This window comes from Dryobates pubescens, chromosome 33 (assembly GCF_014839835.1).
Source record: "Dryobates pubescens isolate bDryPub1 chromosome 33, bDryPub1.pri, whole genome shotgun sequence".
NCBI lineage: Eukaryota > Metazoa > Chordata > Aves > Piciformes > Picidae > Dryobates > Dryobates pubescens.
In genome coordinates this window covers 1,139,931-1,167,640 of record NC_071644.1, presented here as the reverse complement: position 1 = coordinate 1,167,640, position 27,710 = coordinate 1,139,931, and the positions used below count along the sequence as shown (strand labels likewise).

General features: G+C 63.8%; 2 protein-coding genes across 3 annotated transcripts in view; both read right to left on the bottom strand.

Annotated features, from left to right (window-relative positions):
* Positions 1–3,606, bottom strand: part of USP48 (ubiquitin specific peptidase 48) — a 63,203-nt gene extending 59,597 nt beyond the window's left edge. For both annotated transcript variants that reach the window (XM_054175941.1, XM_054175940.1), the window contains exons 1-3: positions 3,409–3,606; positions 2,397–2,517; positions 588–735 (exon numbers count right to left, since the gene is read on the bottom strand). In XM_054175941.1, coding sequence (XP_054031916.1) covers positions 588–735; positions 2,397–2,517; positions 3,409–3,542 — 403 coding nt within the window. In that variant the 5' untranslated portion in view covers positions 3,543–3,606. The remainder of the gene's footprint in view (positions 1–587; positions 736–2,396; positions 2,518–3,408) is intronic.
* Positions 3,607–4,406: 800 nt separating this feature from the next.
* Positions 4,407–27,710, bottom strand: part of HSPG2 (heparan sulfate proteoglycan 2) — a 73,942-nt gene continuing 50,638 nt past the window's right edge. Inside the window, 40 exon segments of the mRNA XM_054175938.1 lie at positions 4,407–4,911; positions 5,728–5,831; positions 5,906–5,989; positions 6,095–6,165; positions 6,276–6,354; positions 7,159–7,234; positions 7,352–7,405; positions 7,487–7,609; positions 9,795–9,978; positions 11,545–11,777; positions 12,883–13,104; positions 13,802–13,900; positions 13,980–14,088; positions 14,180–14,289; positions 14,381–14,480; positions 14,575–14,719; positions 14,819–14,903; positions 15,639–15,755; positions 15,842–15,989; positions 16,859–16,971; positions 17,052–17,318; positions 18,252–18,349; positions 18,428–18,623; positions 19,577–19,837; positions 21,728–21,907; positions 22,808–23,000; positions 23,274–23,455; positions 23,954–24,088; positions 24,163–24,306; positions 24,383–24,521; positions 24,612–24,763; positions 24,839–24,977; positions 25,062–25,213; positions 25,297–25,435; positions 25,522–25,673; positions 25,759–25,897; positions 25,995–26,146; positions 26,228–26,366; positions 26,941–27,098; positions 27,269–27,407. Coding sequence (XP_054031913.1) covers positions 4,748–4,911; positions 5,728–5,831; positions 5,906–5,989; positions 6,095–6,165; positions 6,276–6,354; positions 7,159–7,234; positions 7,352–7,405; positions 7,487–7,609; positions 9,795–9,978; positions 11,545–11,777; positions 12,883–13,104; positions 13,802–13,900; positions 13,980–14,088; positions 14,180–14,289; positions 14,381–14,480; positions 14,575–14,719; positions 14,819–14,903; positions 15,639–15,755; positions 15,842–15,989; positions 16,859–16,971; positions 17,052–17,318; positions 18,252–18,349; positions 18,428–18,623; positions 19,577–19,837; positions 21,728–21,907; positions 22,808–23,000; positions 23,274–23,455; positions 23,954–24,088; positions 24,163–24,306; positions 24,383–24,521; positions 24,612–24,763; positions 24,839–24,977; positions 25,062–25,213; positions 25,297–25,435; positions 25,522–25,673; positions 25,759–25,897; positions 25,995–26,146; positions 26,228–26,366; positions 26,941–27,098; positions 27,269–27,407 — 5,676 coding nt within the window. The 3' untranslated portion in view covers positions 4,407–4,747.

The window sequence follows — 27,710 nt, the reverse complement described above, 5'->3', positions numbered from 1 at the left end:
AAGTGCTCCCTGCTGGCATCCTAAAAAGTCCCTCCCCAGCTTTCTTCTAAGTCCCCTTCAGCCACTGGGAGGCCACAACATAGTCTCCTTGGAGACTTTACTGTCACACAGGAACACCTTCAGGTGGGTTTGGAATGTCTCCAGAGATGGAGACTCCACCACCTCTCTGGGCAGCCTGCTCCAGGGCTCTGCCACCCTCAGATTCAGAGAGTTCCTCCTCATGTGTGGTGGGTTGAAATTTGCCACCCCCCCCAACATGAACCTTCTCAGACCAGCTCAGCTGGAAGCAAATGAAATCTACCACATCATGTTGAGATGAAACTTCTTATGGCCAGGCCTGTGCCCCTTAGCCCTTGCCTTGTCCCTGGGCACCACTGACCAGAGCCTGGCCCCATCCTCCTGCCCCCCACCCCTGAAGCATTGCTCAGCACTGCTCAGCTCCCCCCTCAACCTTTCTTCACGAGGGGGATGTCCCAGAGCCCCTCAGCATCTTTCCTGAGGGGGACTGGATGCCCAAAGCTGATACCAGTGTGTGAAACTTAAAGGAGGGAGTGAGCAGCCCACCCCTGCTGGCAGCTTCCACCCACCTTTGTCTTTGGGGATGCCCTCCCCAGCTGCACACTCGCTGGGGCACAAGTAGAGAGCTTGTCGCAGCTCCAGGTTCAGAAACCACATCTGCAAGAAGGTGTTGACGTAGCAGGTGGCTCCCAGGTTGGTTAAGCCCACAAAGGCATTCTGCAGAGAGAGAGAAGAGCAACACCCCTCACTGGGGAGCAGCAGGGACCACCCCAGCAGCTGGGAATGGAGTCCCAAGCGGTGTTCCCCAGGGCTCAGAACCGGGGCAGGAGTTCCAGGCACCCCCAGGCAGTTTGCAGGTGGCACCCAAGCATGGGTGGGAAGTTGACCTGGTGGAGGGTCAGAAGCTCTACAGAAGGACCTGGGCAGGCTGGATCCATGGGCTGAGGTCAGTGGGATGAGGTTCAACAAAGCCAAGGGCTGGGTCCTGCACTTGGGTCACAGCAACCCCAGGAAGGCTCCAGGCTGGGGGCAGGGTGCCTGGGACAAAGCCCTGGGGGTGCTGGGTGACAGCAGCTGAAGAGGAGCCCAGGCTGGGCCCAGGTGGCTAAGAAGGCCACCAGCAGCCTGGTCTGGATCAGCAAGAGCCTGGCCAGCAGCAGCAGGGCAGGGATTGTCCCCCTGGACTGGGCACTGGTGAGGCCACACCTTAAGAGTTCAGTTTTGGGCCACTCACTCTATGGATACTGAGGAGCTGGAGCAGGTCCAGAGAAGGACAATAAAGCTGGGGAAGGGTCTGGAGTACATGTGAGGAGTGGCTGAGGCACCTGGAGTTGTTCAGCCTGGGGGAAAGGAGGCTGAGGAGAGACCTCACTGCTTTCTCCAACTCCCTGAAAGGAGGCTGGAGCCCAGTGGGGCTTGGTCTCTTCTCCCTAGTAACAAGTGGTGGGACAAGAGGAATGGCTTCAAGCTGCCCCAGGGGAGGTTTAGGTTGGGTATCAGAAGAGACTTCTTCACTGAAAGGGTTCTCAAAGACTGGCCCAGGCTGCCCAGGGAGGTGGCTGAATCCCCATCCCTGGAGGTGTTTCACAGAGGCAGAGATGTGCTGAGGGCCATGATGTGAGGATGAGAGGCAGATGTGATGCTGCTTGTCCCCAGCCTTGGCAGAGTGAGAGAATGAATCAGATGACTTTAAAGATCACTCCCAACCATATCAACTCCATGACCCTCTAACTCTCCACCACAGAAGGGGTCAGCTTCCCTCAGAATCATAGAATCAAAAGGGAGGAAGAGAACTCAGAGATCATCCAGTCCAACCTAGCACCCAACACCTCCTGAGTAACTAAACCATGGCTCCAAGTGCCACATCCAATCCCCTCTTGAACACCTCCAGGGATGGGAACTCCACCACCTCCCTGGGCAGCACATTCCCATGGCCAATCTCTCTTGCTGGGAAGAACTTTCTCCTCACCTCCAGCCTAAACCTCCCCTGGGGCAGCTCTTGTTCTGGTGCTGGGTGCCTGCCTGGGAGAAGAGACCAACCCCTACCTGGCTCCAACCTCCCTGCAGGGAGTTGCAGAGAGCAAGAAGGTCTCCCCTGAGCCTCCTCTTCTGCAGGCTAAGCAACCCCAGCTCCCTCAGCCTCTCCTCACAGGGCTTGTGGTCGAGACCTCTCAGCAGCACTCTGGGGAGATGGGCTGGGAAGGGGTGGGGCTTGTGGGACACACACACACACAGACACACAGAGACAGATACACACACACAGAGACAGACAGATACACACACAGACACACAGAGACACACACAGACAGACAGACAGATACACACACACAGACAGACAGATACACAGACAGGCAGACACAGAGAGCCGCTGCGGCTACCTTCTTCCTGCGCTCGCAGTTGGGGTCGTCGATGTTGTGGAAGCTGTTCTCGTCGATCTCGCCCAGCCAGACGTGCTCCCCGATGCCCACCAGGCAGTTGGGGTTCCCCCGGCAGTTCCTCCTGCAGAACCAGCAGCCAAGCTCACCTCCCAGCCCCGCAGAAGCGACCCTGCTGGCCCCTTAAAGGGGGAGGGGTCACGACTGTGGGAGGGATGAGGGAAACAGGGAGGACTCCCTCGTGCACAGGGAGTGGGAAAAGCGTCCTCTCTACACCCTCCCGAATGTGGTTATGGACAAAGGAGATGGAGAACTAGAGGAGGGGAAAGGGGGGAGCCCAGGGAAGAGTGCAGGACCCTAAGGGGGTTCCCTGTATCTCGGAAGCCAGGCAGGAGGAGGTGTTCCTCACAAGCCCAGAAGGAGTCCTCTGAGAAGCCAGGTAAGGGGAGAGGCCCCCAATAAAACTGGGCTGGGGGAGGTCCTGTCCATCTGGAAATCTCAGCAAGGAGAGGAGTCCCCTTCAACTGAGGGGCCAGGCAGAGACAGGAGTTCCCCACAACTCTCAGAGGGTCCCCTGTAGTTGAGAAGCCAGGCAAGAAGAGAGGTCCCCTGTAACTCCGTGAGGGAACCCTAAAGTCTGAGGATCCAGGTGAGGACAGAAGTCACCCCAGCCGCGGAGGCGTCCCTGCACCTGAGGAGCAAGGAGAGCTGTTCCCTCAATGTGGGAATCCCGTACTGGGGAATGGGGGTCTCAAGGCAGGGAGTATGGGAGGCCCGCACCGCTCCCGAGGGACCCAGGGTGTGCAGGTTGCTTCCCCAGCCTGCCGGCGGGGGAAGGAACATGGAGGCCCCCAGAGCCCTGGGCTGTGGAACCGAGCGAGAGGAACGTGTGAGCCCCCAGACCCCACATCCGGGGATGCCTGGGATGCCCTGAGGGCTCAGGTACGGGTCGTGGGGGGAGGCGGAGGTGAGCCCCGGAAGGAGAGCGAGCCCGGGGCGGGGGTCTCGGCGGTACCGGCAGGCTCCGCGCTGGCAAGGCTCCAGCCCGACGCGATAGGCCGCTTCGATGTGCTCCTGCGCCACGGCCTCGGGTGGCACAGTCTCGGTCCAGCGCCACGCCGCCTTCTCCAGCTGCAGCCGCGGGGCCATGGCCGCCACTGCCGCTCTCCCCCGGCCGCCTTCCTCGGGCTCGGGTCTGTCCCGGCCCCGGCCCCGGCCCGGTCCCAACCGGCCCCTCCCGCTGCCGCCGCCGTCAGGCTCCGTGGCGTCACCAACGCGACGCGTTGCCAGGCGCGATGTGATGACGTCACGAGCAGCGACGTGCGACTACCCGGGGGCGGAGCCTGCCCCGCGGGGGGGCGGAGTCTGTGCGTGCCCCGCCCGAGCGTGGCGCGGGTCGGGTCCGTGCGAGCCTGGCGGTGAGCCCGGGGTGCGCTGTGCGCCTTGATACCCCCAATGCTCACACCGCAGCGCCCCTGTGCCCCCACAGCCCCCGTGCTGCACCCCCATACCTCCCTAATCTTCAATCTCCACCTGCACCCCCATGTCCCCCAATCCTTGCACCATACCCCCATGTACCCCCACACCCCTCGTGCTGCACCCCCATACCTTCCTAACCTTCAGATTAATTCCACCCCTGCACCCCCACACCCCCTGTGCATCCCATCTATCAAACCCCCTATACCATAGTCCCCACCCTTCCCATCCATACCATACCCTCTATACACCCATCCACACTACACCCCCTACCCCCCATCTATACCATACCCTCATAGCCCCCATCCATACCATACCACCCCATACCTCCCCATCCATACCACAGTCCTCAGCCCCCCATCCATACCCTCCATCCCCCCATCCCCCCCATCCATCCATACCCCCATCCCCCTCCATCCATACCCTGCCATCTATACCGTAGCCCCCACACCCCCCATCCATACCATCCCCCCTTATACTCCCCCCATCCCATCTCCCCACCCCCACAGCACAGCCAGGCCATTCACTCTCTCTCTCTCTCTCTTTATTAACTGTCCCCACGGAGGGGTCCCCCCAGCCCCCCCGATTGTCCCTCGCAGCCCCACCCTGCGGCCACCACCCTGGGGGGCACCCAGGCGGCCGGGCCGCCCCGGCACAGTCTCTGTGTGTGCGTGTAGGGGGGTGGGGGGGGTGTCCGGGGTGGGGTGGGGTGGGGGGGTGTAAACAGATGTGGGGGTCCCGGCCCCCCCCCCGGCGTCACCCCGGGGCAGCAAGCACCGTGTCCTCCTGGCTTGGGGTTTGGGCTGTGGTTTGGTTTTGGAAATGAATAAAATTGGCCAAACTCCCCCCAGAATGGATTTGGGGAGGGGGGAGGGGGGTTAGGAAGGGCAGGGGGGCACGGGGGACCCCCCCACCGCGCCGTGCCGCAGGTCAATGGGGTGCCTGGGGGTCCCGGCGGGGGCCAGCACCAGCCCCCGCAGGCAGCCGCTGATGCCAGAGCTGAACTTGCCCCACGTCAGGCCGCGGGGGTCCGGGGCGCCGCCTGCGGGGGACACGGGGGGACACGAGGGGGACATGGGGGAACCCATGGAGCTCACCCAGTGCCCTGTCCTGTGTCCCCTGCCCCTGGCCATCCCATGGCCCATCCCATGGCCCATCGGCTGACCCCAGCTCAATGCCCATTTCATGGACAACCCAAGGCCCATCCCATGCCCCCAACCCTGTGTCCCACCCCACATCCCACCCAGCTCCCACCCCAATTTCCAGCCCATACGCTGTCAGGCAGTCCCCACCCTCTGTCCACCCTGTGTCCCAGCCCCTGTCCACCCTGTGTCCCAGCCCAAGACCCATCCAGTTTTCATCCCCTGTCCCATCCCATGTCCCATCCCATGTTCATCCCACATCCCACCCCATGCCCCAGTGGATGTCCCCTCCCGTGTCCCCTCCCATGTCCTGACCTGGGCTCCATCCCAGCTCTCACCATGTGACCCTTCCATGTCCTGTGTCCCACCCCCTGGCCCAGCTTGTGTCCCCTCTGTCCACCCCATGTCCATCCACTGTCCCACCCTGTGTCCCACCCCCTGGCCCAGCTTGTGTCCCCTCTGTCCACCCCATGTCCATCCACTGTCCCACCCTGTGTCCCACCCCCTGACCCAGCTTGTGTCCCCTCTGTCCACCCCATGTCCATCCACTGTCCCACCGTGTCCCACCCCCTGACCCAGCTTGTGTCCCCCTCTGTCCACCCCATGTCCATCCCGTGTCCCACCCTGTGTCCATCCCCTCTCCATCCCCAGCCCCCTCAGTGCCCCACTCCATGGCCCACCCCACGCCCCCCCTTGCCCCCCAGGTGCCACCGTACCCAGGTAGATGCTGCCCTGGGTGTTGGCCATGATGTTGCTTCCTGGTGACTCTCCGCTCACCGGCTCCTCACCGTCCACCTGCAGCAGCCCACGCCGGCCCTCCCTGCACAGCACCCATCAGCACCTGCACCCTGACCCCCACCCAGCACCCTGACCCCCACCCTGCCCCCTGCCCACCTGGTCACCGTCACCCGGTGCCACTCGCCATCGTTGATGGGGTCTTCAGACACAAGGGTGGCCTCGCCGCTGCCCAGCTGGTAGCTGCAAGGGTGGCACAGGCTCAGCACAGGGGACACCCTCGGGTGGCATGGAGCATCCCTGGGTGACCCAGGGCACCCCTGGGTGACACTGGGCACCCCCTCTCACCTGAACACCAGGTGCCCATCCTTCAAGCCGAGGCCAAGGAAGTCTTTGGCTTTGCCACCCTCACTGGGCTCCTGCAGGTGCAGTGGGGTGGTGAGCAGGGTGGGGGGCACCCTGACCCCCACCCTAAGGGTGTTCAGCACCCCGGTGCCCTCCCTGGTGGTGCCCACTCCTCCCTGCTCACCGCCCCGTGCCACAGCAGCAGTCCGTTGGCACTGTCCGTCCGCAGCTCCAGCTCCATGGTCTCAGCTGCCTCGGGTGGGCTGCAAGGAGAGAGGGGGAGGGCTTGGTGGGGGCAGCACCCTGGGGTGGGGGCAGCACCCTGGGAACAGGGGCAACAGTTCAGGGTGGGTGAAGCACCCTGGGAAGGTTGCAGCACCCAAGAGGGTGCAAAAATGGGAGGGGTGCAGCACCTGGGAAGGGTGCAGTGGGTGCCATGGGGCAGCACCTGGGAAGGGTGCCAGCACCCCAAGAAGGATGCAGTGGTGCCATGGGTGCAGCAACCCCGAGGGTGCAATGCCATGATGGGTGCAGCCCCCTGGGGAGGTGCAATGGGTGCAGCACCTCGAGAAGGTTGCAGCACCCTGAGAGGGGTGCAGCAGTGCAATGGGTGCAGCACCTGGGAAGGGTGCAGCGGTGCAATGGGTGCAGCACCCCAGGAAGACTACAGCACCCTGGGAGGCAGCAATGCCATGATGGGTGCAGCACCCCAGTAAGGGTGCCAAGCAGCAAAGGGTGCAGTGCTGCAGGAAGGGTGCAGCACCCTGGGAGGGTGCAATGCTGTCAGCAGGAAGGGTGCCATGCAGCAGGAAGGGTGCAGCACCCACAAAGGCTGCAAAGCTGTGATGGATGCAGCACCACGGCAAGGCTGCAGCGCTGGGATGGGTGCACCCCCCGGGCAGGGTGCAGCGCCACGATGCAGGATGGGTGCAGTGCTGGGATGGGTGCAGTGCTGGGATGGGTGCCACACTGCCATGGGCAAGGCTGCAGCACCCCGGGCAGGGTGCCAGGCTGCAGGCATGGGTGCAGCACCCGGCTGAGGGTGCCCTGTCCCTGCTGTCACTCACCCGCGGGGGAAGAGGTACCCAGGCAGGGCCAGGTAGGAGCCGTCCTGGAAGGTGGCACTGAACTGTCCAGGGGCATCTGCAGGGAGAAGGGGGGTGAGAGGGGGGTGAGGGGGGTCCCACCCTGCTGCCAGGCCCAGGGCATCGCTTCTGGGTGCCAACAAGGGAGGGGGGAAATGCATGGGCAAGGACTTACCGCTGCCTCCGCTGCCTTCCTGCCACTCCTGCTCCAGCTCCGCCAGCGCCAAGCCTGTGGGTGAAGAGAGGTTGGGGATGGGTACCAGGGGTGCCCTCCACCTCCCCAGGGGTGCCCAGATGTGCCCTGACTCACTGTGCTGGCAGTAGGCACCGGTGTACTCAGGGGGGCAGAGGCAGCGGCTGTCCTTGCAGGTGCCGCCGTGCAGGCAGGGGTTGCGCTGCAGGCAGGCATCCTCCTCCCGCTCGCAGCGAGGCCCTGGGGGCACCGAGGGGCAGCAGGGGGCATGAGCAGGGCAGGCAGCCTGGGCACAGGCTGGCACAGGGCACGGTGCGCACACCTGCACAGCACACACACATGGCACAGACAGGGCACAGACAGGGCACACACACAGGGCACACACAGGGCACAGACAGGGCACACACACAGGGCACACACACACCCCTGCACTGCTCATGCATGCACCACAGGTGTGCAGAGCAACCACATCCAAGCTGCACACACAGCTGCAGGCTGCACACAAATACAAGCTGCACACAAACAAAAGCTGCACACACCTGCAGGCTGCACACACAGCTGCAAGTTGCACACACAGCTGCAAGCTGCACACAGCTACAGGCTGCATACACACCTGCAAGCTGTACACACTCCTGCAGGCTGCACACACACCTGCAAGCTGCACACACACCTGCAGGCTGCACACACACCTGCAAGCTGTACACACTCCTGCAGGCTGCACACACACCTGCAAGCTGCACACACACCTGCAAGCTGCACACACACCTGCAGGCTGCACAGACAGCTGCAAGATGCACACACATGCAAGCTGTACACACTCCTGCAGGCTGCACACACACCTGCAGGCTGCACACAGAGCTGCAAGCTGCACACACACCTGCAAGCTGCACACACTCCTGCCGGCTGCACACACATGCAAGCTGCACACACACCTGCAGGCTGCACAGACAGCTGCAAGATGCACACACACCTGCAAGCTGCACACACTCCTGCAGGCTGCACACACACCTGCAGGCTGCACAGACAGCTGCAGGCTGCACACACACCTGCAAGCTGCACACACTCCTGCAGGCTGCACACACACCTGCAGGCTGCACAGACAGCTGCAAGATGCACACACACCTGCAGGCTGCACAGACAGCTGCAGGCTGCACACACACCTGCAAGCTGCACACACACCTGCAGGCTGCACACACTCCTGCAGGCTGCACACACACCTGCAGGCTGCACACACTCCTGCAGGCTGCACACACACCTGCAGGCTGCACACACTCCTGCAGGCTGCACACACATGCAAGCTGCACACACCTGCAAGCTGCACACACTCCTGCAGGCTGCACACACACCTGCAGGCTGCACAGACAGCTGCAAGATGCACACACACCTGCAAGCTGCACACACTCCTGCAGGCTGCACACACTCCTGCAGGCTGCACACACACCTGCAGGCTGCACAGACAGCTGCAAGATGCATACACATGTGCCAGCTGCATACACATGCAGGCTGGACACACCTGCAGGCTGCACACAGTTTCAGGCTGCACACACAGAGGCACAGGCATGCACACGTGGCACACACATGTATGGTGCACACACACACACGGTGCCACCTGTGCCCATGCATGCATAGTGCAGAGCCCATGCAAATGGCCTGCATGTGCCCACTCCATGCCCACATTCCTGCCCCAAGACCATGTGCCAATCCCATGCCCACATGACCTCACTCCATGCCCACGTGTGCCTACACATGCTTTCCCCATGCCCACGTGCCCATCCATGCCTGTGTGTGCTTGTCCCACACCCACATGTGCCCACTCCATGCCCACACATTCCCACACATCAGCCTCCCCACACCCACTCCAGGACCACGTGTGCCCGTGAATGCCTGCCCCATGCCCACCCCATGCCCTCACATGCTTATCCCATGCCCACACATGCCCAACTCATGCCCACACATACACACCCCATGCTCATCTCATGCCCACACGTGCCCACACATGCCTGCCCCATGCCCACATGTGCCCATTCCATGTCCATGTTCACCCACACATGCCTGTCCATGCCCAAATATGTGCCCATTCCATGCCCACATGCCCACTCCATGTCCATGTGCACCCACACATGCCTGTCCATGCCCAAATATGTGCCCATTCCATGCCCACATGCCCACTCCATGTCCATGTGCACCCACACATGCCTGTATGCACCCATGTCTCTATGCCCATCCCATGCCCAACTGTGTGCCCATTCCATGCCCACATGCCCACTCCACGTCCCTGTGTGCCCATACATGCCTGCCCCGTGCCTATATGTGCCCATGTCTCTATGCCCATCCCATGCCCACATGCCCACTGCCCGCCCGTGTGCGCCCACTCACGCCTCTCCCATGCCCACAGACGCCCACCCCGTGCCCGCCCCGTGCTCACCGCCGTAGCCGGGCGGGCAGAGGCAGCGGTAGGCAGCGGTGCCCGCGGGCAGGGGCAGGGGCAGGCAGCGGCCGCCGTGCAGGCAGGCAGCGCGCAGGCAGGGGGAGCTCTGCCCGCACTGCCGCACGCCGCGGCTGCGCAGGAAGCTGTAGGACAGATCCAGCTTCTTCCCGTTGACGGACACCTGCCACGGGGACACCGCTGTCACCCCCCTGTCCCCAGCCCCCCGAGGGCACCCAGCACAGGTGGGGTTGGGAGGGGTCTCAGCTCTCCCATGCAGCCCCAGAAGGGACAGGGACACCACTGCCACCCCCATGTCCCCAGCCCCCCGAGGGCACCCAGCACAGGTGGGGTTGGGGGGGGTTCCACCTCTCCAATGCAGCCCCAGAAGGGACAGGGACACCACTGCCACCCCCATGTCCCCAACCCACTGTGGGGACCTGAAATGAGAGCTTTTGAAGGCTCTCAGCTCTCCAATGCAGCCCCAGAAGGGACAGGAACACCACTGCCACCCCCCTGTCCCCAACCCCCCGAGGGCACCCAGCACAGGTGGGGTTGGGGGGGGTCTCAGCTCTCCCATGCAGCCCCAGAAGGGACAGGGACACCACTGCCACCCCCATGTCCCCAACCCACTGTGGGGACCTGAAATGAGAGCTTTTGAAGGCTCTCAGCTCTCCAATGCAGCCCCAGAAGGGACAGGAACACCACTGTCACCCCCCTGTCCCCAACCCCCCGAGGGCACCCAGCACAGGTGGGGTTGGGGGGCGTCTCAGCTCTCCCATGCAGCCCCAGGAGGCACAGAGACACCACTGCCACCCTCATGTCCCCAGGCAGAGGGGACTCAGCACAGGGGAGTTTGGGAGGGGGAGTTCACCTCTCCAATGCAGCCCCCAAAGGGGTGGGGACACCCTGGTCACCCTCATGTCCCCAACCCACCAAAGGGGACCCAGCACAGAGGGGGTTGGAGGAGGTTTGGGGTCTCACTGATGTAGCCCCTGAAGGGATGGGGACACCACTGCCACCCCCCCGTGACCCCAACCCACTGAGGGGCCCTGAGATGAGGGCTTTCGAGGGGCTCTCACTCCTGGGTCCCCAACCCACTAAGGGGACCCAGCACAGGGAGTGGTCTTGGGGGGGGTCTCACTGATGCAGCTCCACAAGAGATGGGGACACCACTGCCACCCCCTGCCCCCGACCCACCGAGGTGCCCCAGGACAGGAGGCTCTGGGGGGGGTGTCTCACCTCCCCAGTGCACTCCCCAAGGGATGGGGACACCACTGCCACCCCCTGCCCCCGACCCACTGAGGTGCCCCAGGACAGGAGGGTCTGGGGGGGGTGTCTCACCTCCCCAGTGCACTCCCCAAGGGATGGGGACACCACTGCCACCCCCTGCCCCCGACCCACCGAGGTGCCCCAGGACAGGAGGCTCTGGGGGGGGTGTCTCACCTCCCCAGTGCACTCCCCAAGGGTTGGGGACACCACTGCCACCCCCTGCCCCTGACCCACCGAGGTGCCCCAGGACAGGAGGCTCTGGGGGGGGTGTCTCACCTCCCCAGTGCACTCCCCAAGGGTTGGGGACACCACTGCCACCCCCTGCCCCCGACCCACCGAGGTGCCCCAGGACAGGAGGCTCTGGGGGGGGGTGTCTCACCTCCCCAGTGCACTCCCCAAGGGTTGGGGACACCACTGCCACCCCCTGCCCCCGACCCACCGAGGTGCCCCAGGACAGGAGGCTCTGGGGGGCTCTCACCTCTCCGATGCAGCCCTGGAAGGTGGCGTTGGTGGGGGGGCGCAGGGGGGGCTCGGTGCCCCCCAGGTAGAGGGGGGAGCGGAGGTTGAGGCCCTGGCTCTTGCCGGGGGACGAGCGCTTCACCGGCGCCGCCTCGTCCAGCGCCAGGCTGCCGTCCTTGTGCACCCTCTCGGCTGTCACCCGGTGCCAGCGGCCCAGCGCCACCGGCTCGGTGCTCCGCAGGACTGCAGTGCCTGTGGGGACAGGAGGGTGGCAGCCAGGGGACACCGAGGGTGGTTGGGGGCCTGGGAGATGCCCCCCGGTGGTCCTGCAGGGCTCCAGCGGTGGCAGAGGACCCCAGCGATGCCTGGGGACGCTGGCAGAGCCCGAGGATGCCAGGTGACAACAGAGAGCCCAGGGGTGTGATGCCCGCGGACCCAAGTGGCACCAAGGGACCCCAGTGATGCCCAGAGACTCTGGCAACGCCTGGAGACCAAAGTGATGCCAGGGGACCAAAGGGTGGTCTGACAGCGATGCCTGGGGACGTTGGCAGTGCCCGGGGACCACAACCATGCCAAGGGATCCCGGTGACACCTGGGGACCTCAGTGGTGACAGAGGACCCAGCGACACCGAGGGACACCAGGGATGTTTAGGGACCTGGGAAGTGCCCCCAGTGATCCTGGGGGATGGCAGAGGTGCCAGGGAACCCAAGTGGCACCGGTGGGGCTCTCAGGGATGCCCAGGAACCTTGGCAGCTCCTGGGGACCCCAATGAGGCCAGGGGACACTGGTGACACCTGGGGACCCTCATGGTGCCAGGAGATCCTGGTGCTGCTGTGGGACCCCAATGACACCAAGAGGCCCTCATGATGTCAGGGCACCAATGGACCCTGCTGCAGCCTGGGGACCCCAGTGACACCTAATGCCAGGTCAGCCCACCCGTACCCATGGACCCTCGTGCCACTAAACCCCCACGGTGCCACCTCGGTGCCAGCAGGAGCCCTGCCCCCGTGCCAGCAGGACCCCTGCCCCCGTGCCAGCAGGACCCCTGCCCCTATGCCAGCAGGAGCCCCGCCCCTGTGCCAGCAGGACCCCTACCCCCATGCCAGCAGGACCCCTGCCCCTGTGCCAGCAGCATCCCTGCCCCTATGCCAGCAGGACCCCTACCCCCATGCCAGCAGGAGCCCCGCCCCTGTGCCAGCAGGACCCCTACCCCCATGCCAGCAGGACCCCTACCCCCATGCCAGCAGCATCCCTGCCCCTATGCCAGCAACACCCCTGGCCCCATGCCAGCAGGACCCTGCCCCCGTGCCAGCAGCACCCCTGTGCCAGCAGCACCCCTGCCCCGTGCCTGCCCACCTGAGCCCAGCTCGTAGCGGAACTCCAGGTGGCCTCCGACCATGGCCAAGGCCACGAAGTCCTCCACGGGGGCAGCTTTGCCAGCGCTGAAGAGCAGGAGGCCATCAGGTGCCAGGGGCAGGAACTCGGCCTCCAGGCGCAGCTCGTGGTGCACGTTGGTGAGGGGAGGGTAGGACACGAAGGCTCCGTCCTCGGTGAAGGATGGCACAGACACCACCTCGCCTGCCACGGCCCAGCATCAGTGCCAGCCTGCTGGCACCCATCCTCCACCCCGTGGTGCCCACCTCCCCCAGCTGGGACCCCATCCTCCACCCCGTGGTGCCCACCTGCCCCAGGTGGCACCTGATCCTGAATTCCCGTCACCCCCACCATGCCCCAGGGTACTCTCAGTCCCTGCCCATCTCCCCAGGATGGTCCCAGCCCTGTGCCCACGTCCCCAGGCTGCTACCTAGACCCATGCCCACCCAGGGTGGTCCTCAGCCTGGCTCCCCAAAGTGGTGCCCAGCTCCCCATCCCCACTGTGCCCAGATCCCTGAGGTGGCACATCCATGATGCCCATCTCCCCTAAACCCATGTCCACATTATGTTTATCCCCCCAGGGTGATGCCAGCCCTGTGCCCATGTCTTGAGGGTGGTGCCAGCCCTGTGCCCCTGTTCCCAGAGTGGTCTCCAGCCATGTCCCCATCTCCCTGGGGTGGTTCCCAACCCATGACCAGGTCCCTTGAGTGGTGCCAACTCCATGCCCCTGCCCCCAGGGTGATCCCAGCCCCAGTGCTGTATCCTGAGGGTGGTGCCCACCCTGTGCCCATCTCCCCAGTGAGGTCCCAGCCCCACGCCCACCTCCCTGGGGCCATCCCCACCCCAGGGCCATGTCCCCAGGGTGATGCCAGCCCTGTGCCCACATCCTGGTGACGCTCACCCTCGGTGCACCTCTGGCCAGCCTTGCCCAGGTGGCAGCGGCAGGTGTAGCCCTGCCCGTCCGGCCGGTTGACGCAGGTGGCATCAGGCCCGCACGCCTCTGGGGGGTGACAAGCCGTGAGGAGCCCTGCAGGGAGGGGCACCCTGGGGGGTGGCATGCCCAGGGGACGGGCACCTACCTGGGTGGCAGTGCAGAGCCTGTGAGTACTCGCAGTTGCTGCCGGTGAAGCCGGGGGGACAGCGGCAGATGTAGGAGTCGCTGTCGGCGTCCTGGCACACGCCACCGTTCTGGGGGCAAGGGTGACGTGGAAGGGGGGTGGTCAGCCGTGGCTGGGGTTGGGTGGCAGTGGGTGGGCATCACCCCCTCCCCAAGCCTCACCTGGCACGGGTGGTCCTGGCAGGTGGGGCAGCTGCTGATGCCGTGTGCCTGCAGGTCCATGTCCCCAAAGGCCACCTCCTCCCCTTGGATGCGGAGCTGGCGCACGCAGCCTGGAGGGACGGAGATGGTGGCAGGGGAGGGTGGCACAGCGCTCAGCCACCCCCACCCCAGTGACGCCCCCCCTGGCACTCCCTCACTCACCCATAAAGCCCTGGCTCAGCCCTGTCTTGGCCACGGCGCCGAAATCAGGGTAACCGCCCAGGTACAGCTCCTCGTTCAGATCCAGCCCCTGAAACTTGCCCTGAAGGGCACAGGCAGGTGGGCACCGACCTCCAGCACCCCGACCCCCGTACCCCCAACACACAGCAACCTCCCCACCACCACCCTGCAAATACCTGGGAGGTGCCATTCACCGGGGGGTGCCCCTCCAGTGCCAGGGAGCCGCGGGTGAGGTTGCGCAGCAGCCGCACCGTGTGGTACTCGCCCAGGCGCAGCGGCGTCGGGTGCCGGATGGTGGCCATGCCCGACCCGGCGTCAAACCTTGGGGGTTTTTGGGGGACACAAGGGGTGTGGGTGGGAGGGCATGGGTGCTGGCACCCCTGTGTGCCCCCTCCTGCTGCACCCACTCCTGGCTCTCACCTGAACTCGGGGCGCCCGCCCACCAAACCGAAGGAGATGAAGTCGGCGCCGCTGGTTTTCCGCTGCCCGTTGTAGAGGAGGAGACCTGGGGGGGGGGTGGGGGGGTGGCAGCAGGTGAGGCAGGATGGTGCCCACCCCAGGGCAGGGTCATGTCCCAGGGGGACTCCAAAGTACCTCTGAGCAGGAGGAGAAACCTCCCAGAGGGTGGGGAGTTGAACAGAGAATGGGAGAGAGGGAGACTTGGATGGATGGATGGATGGATGGATGGGAAATGGAAAGATGGAGTGAGACAGGGATGGAGGGAGGGAGGGATGGATGGATGGATGGGAAATGGAAGGATGGATGAAGGGAGACAAGGATAGATGGATGGATGGATGGATGCATGCATGCATGGATGGGAAATGGATGGATGGGAAATGGATGGATGGAGTGAGACAAGGATGGAGGGAGGGAGGGATGGATGAATGGATGGATGGGAAATGGAAGGATGGATGGAGTGAGACAGGGGTGGAGGGAGGGATGGATGGATGGGAAATGGATAGATGGAGTGAGACACGGATGGAGGGAAACAGAGATGGAGGGAGGGAGGGAAGGAGGGGGGGATGGATGGGAAATGGAAGAATGGATGGAAGGATGGATGGAGTGATGGGAAATGGATGGATGGATGGAGGAATGGAGAGATGGATGGATGGATGGATGATGGATGGATGTGGGATGGATGCACGAGTGGAAAGCTGGAGGGATGGATGGAGGGAGAGGGGAGGGAGGAGGAGAGGCCGTGGAGGGCAGATGCTGGGGGCACTGGGGTCTGGCCGCTCACCGTCGGCAGCGTCGGGCCGGAAGGTGATGAGGATCTCGAACCTCTTGTAGGCGTCCTTGATGGTGGGCAGCGGCAGGAAGGAGCGCGGAGTCTGCCCGAAGTAGGGCACCAGGCGCTCTGCGGGCACAGGCCGTCAGGAGGGGTGGGGGCACCTCCCTCCCCGCCCCCGCCCCGGCCCCGGCTGTCCGTCCGTCCGTCCTCACCTCGGACCTTCAGCACGTAGTAAGCTGTCTGCTGGCCGCGGCGGTTGGCGGCGGCGCAGGCGTAGACTCCGGCGTCCTCGTGGCGCACGGCCGGCAGGGTCAGGACGTTGCCCTCCACCCGGGCACCCGCTGGCAGCTCCCCCTCCAGCTGCAGCAGAGCCAGGGAGGGGTCAGCACCCATAACGTGCCCCTCCCCCCCCATCCCCACCCCCATCCCCGCAGGGAATTGTTTGGCTTGGGAAAGTTCTTTCCGAGCATCCAGACCAACCCTTCCCTGACTCTGCCAAGGCTGAGCCATGGCCCTCAGCACCACAGCTCTGAAACCCCTCCAGGGATGGGCATTCAGCCACCTCCCCGGGCAGCCTGGGCCAGTGTCTCAGAACCCTTTCAGTGAAGAAGTTTCTTCTCATGTCCAACCTAAACCTCCCCTGGGGCAGCTTGAGGCCATTTCCTCTCATCCTGTCCCTTGTCACCAGGGAGCAGAGCCCAACCCCACCTGGCTCCAGCCTCCTTGCAGGGAGCTGTAGAGAGCAGTGAGGTCTCTCCTTAGCCTCTTCTCCACACTAAACACCCCCAGCTCCCTCAGCTGCTCCTCCCCAGCCCTCTTCTCCAGACCCTTCTCCAGTTTCTTTGCCCTTCTCTGGACCTGCTCCAGCCCTCAATGTCCTTCTGGGAGTGAGGAGCCCAAAACTGAACCCAGGACTCAAGGTGAGGCCTCAGCAATGCCCAGTCCAGGGGGACAATCCCTGCCCTGCTCTTGCTGGCCACACCATTGCTGCTCCAGGCCAGGCTCCTCTTCAGCTGCTGTCACCCAGCACCCCCAGGGCTTTCTCTGCTGGGCAGTTTCCAGGCACTCTGCCCCCAGCCTGGAGCCTTCCAGGACCCAGCCCTTGGCCTTGTTGAACCTCAGCCCACTGACCTCCAGCCAGCCTGGCCAGGTCCCTCTGCAGAGCTTCCTGCCCTCCAGCAGATCAGCTTCCCACCCACACTGCCCAGGGCCACCTCCCTTCAGCTCACCTTGCTCCAGCTGATCTCTGGCACCGGGAAGCCGGATGCCAAGCAGGGCAAAACAGCCGCGGAACCCAGCGAGACCTCCTTCACCTCGGGCTGCCCGGCGATCTGGGGGGTGGCTGGGGACACACCCAGGTGTCATCACCCCCAGGGTGTCCCCTGTGTGCCCTGCCCCCCGGCCCCAGGGCCCCAGCCTCACCTTGCACGTGCAGGATGACGTGGGACTGGACGGTGCCCAGGGAGTTGGTGGCGGTGCAGCGATACTGCCCAGCGTCCGCCCGCTCCACCTGCTCCATGGTGAGGGTGCCCTCGTGGACCAGCACCCCGGGACGGATCTGGCCCCCCACTTTGCTCCAGGTGACATGGGGACGGGGATCACCCAGGCCCAGGCACTCCAGCTCCACCGTTGTGCCCGCCAGCACCGTCTGCACCGCTGTCCGGATGTTGATCAAGGCCCTGGGGAGAGCTGGGAGGGAGGACAGCAGGGTTTTGGGGTGCCCCCCTGGCATGGAGGAGGCATCATGGGCTGGGGTGCCAGAGGGATGAGGAGAAACAGGGTGCTTGAGGGCACTGGGGGATGGGGGGGGGACTGTGGGAGGCAGGGAGAGATTGGGGATGTTGGGATGCTCATGGGCATGGGGAGAGATCAGAGGTGTCGGGGTGCCCATGGGCATGGGGAGATGGGGGGGGGGTACCAGAGTGCCCAGGGGTTTGGGGAGAGATGGAGGGTACTGGGGTGCCCACAGTCATGGGAAGACATTTGGGGTATTGGGGTGCCCATGGGTGTTAAGAGATAGGGGGTACCAGGGTGCTGATGGGTGCGAGGAGTAACAGGGTGGCAATGGGTGCAGGGAGATTTGTGGGTGCCCATGGCTCTGGGGAGAGATTGAGGGTATTAGGGTGCTCCTGGGTATGGGGAGATGTTGGGGGTATGGAGATGCTGATGGGCATCTGACAGGGAGATGTGGGGCACCTGGGTGCCCTTGGGGTGTGGGGAGATAGGGCAAGCAGTTGCCCATGAGCATGGGGAGGCACTGGGGGTATTGGGATGCCTGTGGGCATGAGGAGAGATTTGGGGTATCGAGGTGCTCATGGGCATTGAGAGATGGGGGCACTGGGGTGCCCATGGGCACGGGGAGACGTGGCAGGGTGCCAGGGTGCCCAAGGATGCTGGGACAGATGGGGGGACCAGGGTGCCCATGGGTGTGGGAAGAAATAGGAGTATTGGGGTGTGGGGGGGTCTGGGAAGAGATGGGAGGTACCGGGGTGCCCATGGGCATGGGGGACCGGGCCAGGGGGTGCCCCTGGTTTTGGGGAGATGGAGGACCCAAGGGTGCAGTGTTCATGGGGGACAGGCTGAGGGGTGCCCACACCCCTGGCACACGGGTGCCATTCCTACCCTGGATGGTGAGGGTGGCCCTGTCCTCCGCCTGCCCGCCGGGCGCGCTGGCACGGCACACGTACACCCCCTGCGCCCCCCACGCCAGCTCCGGCAGCCTGCAGCACACAGCCCAGGGCTAGGACCCCGCGGGGGGCACAGGCAGGGCAGCCCCGCCCCCCGGGCCCCCTCCTTACCGCAGCACCCCGTCCCGCACGCTGTGGGTGGGGGGCAGCTCCCCGCCCAGCTTCAGCCACTCCAGCCGTGCCCGGGGGTCCCCCGAGACGCCGCAGGAGAACTCGGCAGTGCCACCGACCCCCCGGACCAGGCTGCCCGGCGTCACCCGCACCGTCAGGGCCCCACCGAGGGCATCCTCGCCATAACCGGCGCCACCTGGGTGGGATGAAGAGCCAGGATGGTACCCAGCAGGTCACAGAATCAGCCAGGCTGGAAGAGACCTCCAATGTTACCAAGCCCAACCAATCACCCAACCCTAACTGATCAACCAGACCCTGGCACCAAGAGCCTCATCCAGGCTCTGCTGAAACACCTCCAAGGGACCCCAACCCCACCCCCTCCCTGGGCAGCACAACCCAAAGGGAATCTCTCTGTCTGGGAAGAACTTCTTGCTAAGCTCAAGCCTAAACCTCCCCTGGCACAGCTTGAGACTGTGGCCTCTTGCTCTGGTGCTGGGTGCCTGGGAAAAGAGCCCAACCCCCAGCTGGCTCCAACCTCCCTTCAGGGAGTTGGAAAGAGCAATGAGGTCTCCCCTGAGCCTCCTCTTCTGCAGGCTAAGCAACCCCAGCTCCCTCAGTGCCTGTGGTGGGGAGGGGATCTGCCCCAACCCATTACACTCAGCCTCTCCTCCCAGGGCTGTGCTCCAGACCCCTCCCCAGCTCTGTTGCCCTTCTCTGGACACCTTCCAGCAGCTCAACCTCTTTCCTGACCTGAGGAGCCCAGAACTGGACACAGGACTCCAGGTGTGGCCTCAGCAGTGCTGAGCACAGGGCACAAGGACTTCCTTGCTGCTGCTGGCCACAATATTGCTGACCCAGCCTAGGATGCCCTTGGCCTTCTTGGCCTCCTGGGCACACTGCTGGCTCATGTTCAGCTGCTGCCAGTCAGTACCCCCAGGTCCCTCTCTGCCTGGCTGCTCTCAGCCACTCTGCCCCCAGCCTGTAGCTGCCTGGGGTTGCTGTGGCCAAAGTGTAGGACCTGGCACTTGGACTTGTTACACCTCCTGCCCTTGGCCTCTGCCCATCTCACCAGCCTGTCCAGGGCCCTCTGCAGAGCCTCCTAGCCTCTAGCAGCTCCACTCCTGCTCCCAGCTGGGTGTGGGGGCTCACCGTGGACGAGCACGCGGGCAAAGGTCTCGGCGGCGCCCACGCGGTTGGCGACTCGGCAGCGGTAGGTGCCGGCGTCGGCCGGCAGCGCAGGGCTGATGCGCAGGAGGCCGCCGCGGTGCACGGCTCGTGCCGACAGGCTGCCGTTGACCTTCTCCCAGGCATAGTCCAGGGGTGGGGTGCCATGGGCCACGCACTGCACCTGCAGCCCCTCGCCGGCATGCACCGTGGCCTCCTCCGGCAGGGTGGTGGCGTAGGGCGGAGCTGGGGGGAGGGTTGGCACCGTCAGCACCAGGACAGGCAACGAATAGGGCAGTGAATGGGGCAATGAGGCAATAAATGGTGGAGTGGGGCAGTGAATGGATTAATGGGGCAGTCAATGGGACAATGAATGGGTTCATGGGACAATGAATGGGGCAGTGAGGTAATGAATGGGGCAATGGGGCAGTGAAAGGGTTCATGGGGTAATGAATGGGGCAATGGGGCAGTGAAAGGGTTCATGGGGTAATGAATGGGGCAGTGAGGTAATGAATGGGGCAATGGGGCAGTGAAAGGGTTCATGGGGCAATGAATGGGGCAGTGAGGTAATGAATGGGGCAATGGGGCAGTGAAAGGGTTCATGGGGTAATGAATGGGGCAATGGGGCAGTGAAAGGGTTCATGGGGCAATGAATGGGGCAATGGGGCAGTGAAAGGGTTCATGGGGTAATGAATGGGGCAATGGGGCAGTGAAAGGGTTCATGGGGTAATGAATGGGGCAATGGGGCAGTGAAAGGGTTCATGGGGCAATGAATGGGGCAGTGAGGTAATGAATGGGGCAATGGGTCAGTGAAAGGGTTCATGGGGCAATGAATGGGGCAGTGAGGTAATGAATGGGGCAATGGGGCAGTGAAAGGGTTCATGGGGCAATGAATGGGGCAGTGAGGTAATGAATGGGGCAATGGGGCAGTGAATGGGTTCAGGGGGCAATGAATGGGACAGTGAATGGGGCAATGGGGCAATGAAAAGGGCAGTGGGGCAATAAATGGGGCAGTGGGACAGTGAGTGGGTTAATGGGGCAGAGAATGGGGCAATGAATGGGTTAATGGGGCAGTGAATGGGGCAGTGAGGCAGGGAATGGGTTAATGGGGCAGAGAATGGGGCAGTAAGTGGGGCAATGGGCAATGCCTGGGGTAATGCCTGGGACAGCAGAGCAATGAATGGGGCAACAAGGCAAGGAGAGCATTGGTAGGAGAGCGTGGGGGAGATTGGGTTGGGCTTGTGTTGGGATGGCCCCGAGATGGACGGATCCATGAGGAAGGGTGGATGGAGGAGAGTGAGCAGAGATGGAGAGATGAATGTGAGGTGAGATGGACAAATGGCAGCTGGACAGAGAGGAAGGGATGGGTGGAGAAGTTCAAGAGAAGATGGAGGGATGAGCATGTGCTGGGATGGACCAGAGATGGATGGATCCAGCAGGCAGGAATGACTGGAGTTAGGAAAAGAAGGGATGGACATGTGCTGGGAGAGCTGAGTAACAGATGAATCCTCCAGGAAGGGATAGAGGGAGGGGTGTGAGAGGAGATGAAGAGGGGGATGTGAGCTGGGATGGATGAGTGATGAATGAATCCACAAGGAAGGAGTGGATGGGGAAGTTTCAGGGAAGATGGAGAGATGGAGGTGTGATGAGATGAAACTGAGGGGCGAGATGAAACTGAGAGATGAGATGAGGTGAGGTGAGGTGAGGTGAGGTGAGGTGAGGTGAGGTGAGGTGAGGTGAGGTGAGGTGAGGTGAGGTGAGGTGGATGAATCCAGGAAGGGGTGGATGGGAGGATGTGGGCAGAGATGGAGAGGTTGGGTATGGGTTGGGATGGGTGAGCGGTGGATGAACAGGGGAAGGAAGGAGGACAGAGCAGAAGCAGAGGTGAATGTGCACAGGGATGGGACACATCCATGGCAAGGGCTGGACGATGGAGCCAGGGAGGAGGATGAGTGTAGGACAGAGTAAGGTGGATCCATGAGGAAGGGCTTGATGGCAGGGTGGGAGCAGCACCGGAGATGGCCACACGCAGGGTAAGGATGGAGAGGAGCCCAAGACAGGGGATGGCAACAGCAGGGACAAGAGAGTTGGTGGAGACGGCAGGAGGGAGCCAGGGCCACCCTGTCCCCCCCTTACTCTCCACGTCGAGGGTGATGAAGACCTCGGTGTGGCCGGCGGCGCTGCTGGCGTTGCAGATGTACTGCCCTGAGTCCTGCGGCGCCGCGCGGGGGATCACCAGGCTGCCGTTGACCACACGGTGCTGCCAGGGCAGCGGTGCCCGCAGCTTCGACCACTCCACCCGCGGCGCCGGGTCCCCTGGGGGCGACAGCACCGTGAGGGCAGGGCAGGTGTGGTGAATGGGGGGGGGTGAAAATTGCACCTCCCCCCTCCCCCCACAACATGACATCGGCCAGACCAGCTCAGCTGGCAGCAAATGAATCTGCCAGGGGAATGTGCTGCCCAGGGAGGGGTGGAGTCCCCGTCCCTGGAGGTGTTCAAGAAAGGCTTGGATGTGGCACTTGGAGCCACGGTTTGGTTGTCAGGAGGTGTTAGGGATTAGGTCCTAGGTTGGACTTGATGATCTCTGAGCTCTTTTCCAACCTGGCTGATTCCATTCCATTCCATTCCATTCCATTCTACTCTATTCTTTCTATTCTACTCTGTCCTATCCTATCCTATCCTATCCTATCCTATCCTATCCTATCCTATCCTATCCTATCCTATCCTATCCTATCCTATCCCATTCTATTTTATTTGATTCTATTCTTTCTTTCCTTTTCTATTCTATTCTGTTCTATTCTACTCAACTCTATTTCTATTCTATTCTATTCTATTCTATTCTATTCTATTCTATTCTATTCTACTCTGCTCTACTCTGCTCTACTCTACTCTACTCCATCCCATTCCATTCCATCCCACTCCATCCCATTCCATTCCATCCCATTCCATTCCATCCCATTCCATCCCATTCCATTCCATCCCATTCCATCCCATTCCATTCCATCCCACTCCATCCCATTCCATTCCATCCCATTCCATGCCATCCCACTCCATCCCATTCCATTCCATCCCATTCCATCCCATTCCATTCCATCCCACTCCATCCCATTCCATTCCAACCTGTGCTAAAATCTTTCAAGGCACAGCCTACAGCTACCAGAGGTGAAGGACGTCCACCCCCCCCCACCACTCCCCTTCTCCCCCCCTCCCCGGTACCTGTGGCCGTGCAGTGCAGTGTGGCGGTGTCCCCAGCCACCACGGTGACGGTGGAGGGCGCGGTGACCTCGGGGGCCCCTGGGTGCCGCTGCGCCGGCTCCACGGTGACCTCCAGCCGCGCCTGCGCCGAGCCCAGGGCGCTGTGTGCCGTGCAGACGTAGCTCCCGGTGTGCTCCAGCTTGGCTGGGGAGAACTGGTGGAGGTGGGACAGGTTGGGTGGTGAGCGCCCAGTGGCACCCAATGGCATCCAGGGGTGCCAACAGCACCCAGCGGCATCCAGCAGCACTCAGCAGCACCCAGCATCACCCAGGGGCACCCAGCGGCACTTAGCAGCACCCAGTGGCCCCTAGCAGCACCCAGGGGCACCCAGTGGCACCCAGTAACACCCAGTGGCACCCAGCGGCACCCCACAGCATCCAGGGGCACCCAGGGGCACCCCAGGGGCACCCCAGGGTGCCCTGCTGACCTGCAGCACTGCCTGGCTGTCCATGTGCAGCAGCGTTTGGTGCTCCACCTTGTGCCGGGAGCCGGGCCGGCTCCAGCGCACCAGCGGCCGCGGCTCACCCCGGCCCAGGCACTCCACACTCAGGGACTTGCCCTCCTTCACCGTCACTGGGCCTGGAGGCATCACCGACACCGTGGGGGCACCTGCAGAAGGAGGGGGACACAGGTGTGGGGATGGGGACACCACCACTAAGGACGTTGACATGGCCACGGGGACACTACCGCAGCCTCTGGAGCGCATGGGGGACATCAGCACCGGGCTGTGGATAGGGGCAGGGACACCACCACCCTAGGAGCATCTGGAGTCCATGGAAGATATCAGCATGGGGACAGAGATATCACAAAGCCTTGGGCATGGGGACATGGGCACCATCACTCCATCAACACCTGAAGTATGGAGAGGACATGGAAATGGGGATCCCACCAGCCTGGGGGCATCTGGAGCATGGGGAAGACATCAGCACAGGGATGGGGACACGATCAACCTCAGGAGCACCTGGAGGGCATCAGTAAGGCCACACGGGCACCACCACTCCAGGAGCACCTGAAGCATGGAGAGGACGTGGGGACGAGGACACTGCCAGCCTGGGGACATCTGAAGCACAGGAGAACAGGGCCAGGACCACCTCAGCCACCTCGTACCTTGCACCAGGAGGTTGACGACGCTGCTGGCGACGCCGAAGCGGTTGGAGGCCACGCAGTGGTAGGCGCCCTGGTTGCCCACGTGGGCACGGGTGATGGAGATGACGGAGCCATTGCTGCTGACCTTCACGTTGTCTGGGCAAGGAGGAGCCATCAGCATCAGGGTCACCCTGGGGACCGTGCCGGGGTCACCCCGGGGGCCACCATACCTTGGAGGTGTTGGCCAGGTCCCATCCGCCAGGTGATGTTGATGGGCTGGGCGCCGTCGTGGACGCGGCACTTGAAGGTGGCATCCTCGCCCGGCGCCACCGCCATGCTGTGGGGGTCGATGGAGATGATAGGGCTCTGCAGACCTGCGGGGACAAGGAAGCCACTGAGGTCACCCACGCCCCCCACGTCCCCCCACGGTGACCCTGCGGCCGCACTCACGGTAGCTGGAGCTGTCCCGGGAGGTGACGGTGACGGCGACGGAGGCCTCGCGGGAGGTGCTGCCCACGTCCGCCCGGCACACGTACTCCCCGGAGTCGGCCACCGAGAGCTGCGACAGCCGCAGGCGGGACCCCGACACCTGGGGACACGACGGCGGCCAGGTGGTGACACCAACACCCCCCCCCCCGCCCAGCCGCTGCTCCCCGCCCCAGCGGCGTCCCCACCCTACCTGGTGCTTGGCTGGCAGGGCCCCGCCACGCTTGTACCAGGTGATGGTGGCCTGGCCCTGGCCGGCCACCAGGCAGTCCAGGTCCAGGGTCTGCCCCTCGGTGACGGAGGATGCCGAGGACTCGATGCGGATGGGGGGAGTGATGCCAGAGGCTGTGGGGGCAGAGTTAGAGGTGAATGTCCCCACGGGCACCGCTGGGGACCTGTCGGCCCAAGGGTGGCACTCACGGTGGGCTGGGCTGTCCCCGTCATCGATGGTGACAATGAGGGACGTCTCCTGCGTGACACCTCCCGACGTCACCCGGCACACGTACTCCCCGGAGTCGGCAGCTGTCACCTGGGGGATGCGCAGCCGGGTGCCGGACACCTTGGAGGGGACAAATTGGGGACAAGTCAGCACCAGAGGGCAGGGGACAGGACAAGTGCAGTGTGACTCCTCTGCGTGCCCTACCTGGTGGCCAGCGGGCAAGGAGCCACCGCGCTTGTACCAGGTGACAGTGACAGGACCAGACCCTGCCACCACGCAGTTGAGGTCCAGGGTCTGTCCCTCAGCGATGGCCGAGGACGAGGACTCGATGCGGAGGGGCTGGGACACACCGGAGGCTGGAGGCGACAGGGAAAGGGGACGTTGGTCACTGAGGTGGCACTGACCCGTCCCCGAGCGCTGCCCCCTTGCTCACACTCACTGTAATAGGTGCCAGCGCTGCTGGGCACGGTGACAATGACAGAGGCCTCCTGCGTGACGGTGCCCAGGGTCACCCTGCACACGTACTCCCCCGAATCCGCCACCGCCACCTGCGAGAGCCGCAGGCGGGTCCCCGACACCTGCGGAGGGGACAAGTTGGGGACACGTCAGCTGCCTGAGCTGGGGCCGTGCCCTGCGGGGCGATGCCACCTCCCCCGTGTCCCACCTGGCTGTTGGGAGGCAGAGCCCCGCCGCGCCGGTACCAGGTGACGTGGGGGTGACCCTGTCCTGCCACCATGCAGTTGAGGTCCAGGGTCTGTCCCTCGGTGACGGCGGCGGAGGAGGTCTCGATCCTCACGGGCGGTGTGACACCGACAGCTGGGGGCGGCGATGGGGGTCAGCAGGGGCAGCCACCAAACGTCCCCAACGTATCCCCATGGCACCTCCCCCCCAGCCCCGGTACCGTAGGAGGAGCCAGCGCCGGTCTGGATGGTGACGATGAGGGAGGTCTCGTGGGTGACGCCGCCCGACGCCACCCTGCACACGTACTCCCCAGAGTCCCCTGCTGCCACCTGCGGGATGCGCAGCCGGGTGCCCGACACCTGAGGGGGCGACACGCGTCAGGAGGGGGACACGAAGCCTTCAGAACACCCCAAAACTCCTTTTTTCACCCCAAAACGCTCCCCCGGCATCCCCTACCTGGTGCTTGGCCGGGAGGGACCCCCCACGCTTGTACCAGGTGACGGTGGCCTGACCCTGTCCTGCCACGATGCAGTTGAGGTCCAGGGTCTGTCCCTCAGCCACGGAGGAGGATGAGGACTCGATGCGCAGTGGGGGGGTGACGCCAATGGCTGGGGACACAGATGAGAAGGTCACCCCAAGGGCTGTGGCATGATCCCCCGGCCCCCTGGCCCCTCCTGGCCCCCACTCACGGTAGGTGCTGGCAGAGCTGGGCTGGATTGTGACCATGATGGAGACTTCCTTGGTGGTGGCCCCGCTGGTCACCCTGCACACGTACTCGCCCGAGTCGGCCGCCGTCACCTGCAGCAGCCGCAGCCGGGAGCCAGACATCTGCAGGGAGGGCACACAGGGCTCAGCAGGGACCCCTCAGCCTGCTCAGGGACAGCAGCACTTGCACAGAGCCACCCAGGCTGCCACAAGGCCACCTGAGCTTCCATGGTGTCACTTGGGCTTGCATGGGGCCACCTGGGTCACACAGAGCCACCCAGGCAGGCATAGAGCCACCTGGGACTTCCATGGGGCCACCTGGGCGTGTATGAGGTCACTTGGGCTTCCACAACGTCACTTGGGCTTGCAAGGGCCACTTGGCCTCCTATGAGGTCACTTGGGCTTGCATTGGGTCACTTGGGCTTTCATGGGACCACCTGGCCTTGCATGGGGCCACCTGGGCGTGTATGAGGTCACTTGGGCTTGTATGGGGCCACTGGGGCTCCCATGAGGTCACTTGGGCTTGCGTGGGGTCCCTTGGACTCCCACAAAGTCTCTTGGGCTTGCATTGTCTCCCTTGGGCTTCCATGAGGTCACTTGGGCTTGCCTGGGGCCACCTTGGGCTAGCTGGGCTCGCACAGAGCCATGGGTCAAGCCCCAGCTGCCCCCTCAGGGACATCCCCATCCATATCCCTACCTGGTGCCTGGCGGGCAGGGACCCCCCGCGCTTGTACCAGGTGACAGTGGCCTGTGCGGGGCTGGCGATGACGCAGTTGAGGTCCAGGGTCTGTCCCTCGGCCACAGGAGAGGACAGGGACGAGGACTCGATGCGCAGCGGGGTGGTGCTGGCCGGTGCTGGGGACCAGAACGCATTGCAGACTGCACCAACCTGCGGCCCTCCAAGGGGCACCAGGAGCCCAGGGAGGCCTCCCCAGACAGTGATTCACTTCACAGCCAGGGATGCCACAGGGCAGAGCCACCCACCCATGGCTAATGTCCCCTGGCCCTCCCTGGCCCCCACTCACGGTAGGTGCTGGCAGAGCTGGGCTGGATTGTGACCATGATGGAGGTTTCCTTGGTGGTGGCCCCGCTGGTCACCCTGCACACGTACTCGCCCGAGTCGGCCGCCGTCACCTGCAGCAGCCGCAGCCGGGAGCCAGACACCTGCAGGGAGGGCACACAGGGCTCAGCAGGGACCCCTCAGCCTGCTCAGGGACAGCAGCACTTGCACAGAGCCAGCCGGGCTGCCACAAGGCCACCTGAGCTTCCATGGTGCCACTTGGGCTTGCACAAGCTACTGGGCCCCCAGGCAGTCACTTCAGCTTGCATGGGCCACCTGCCCCTGCATGGCCTCCTTGGGCTTGCATGGACCACCTGGGCTTGCATGGGCTAGGTGGACTTCTGTGGGGCCACCTGGGCTTGCAAGGGCTACTTGGCCTTCCATGGGGCCACCAGAGCTTGCACTGG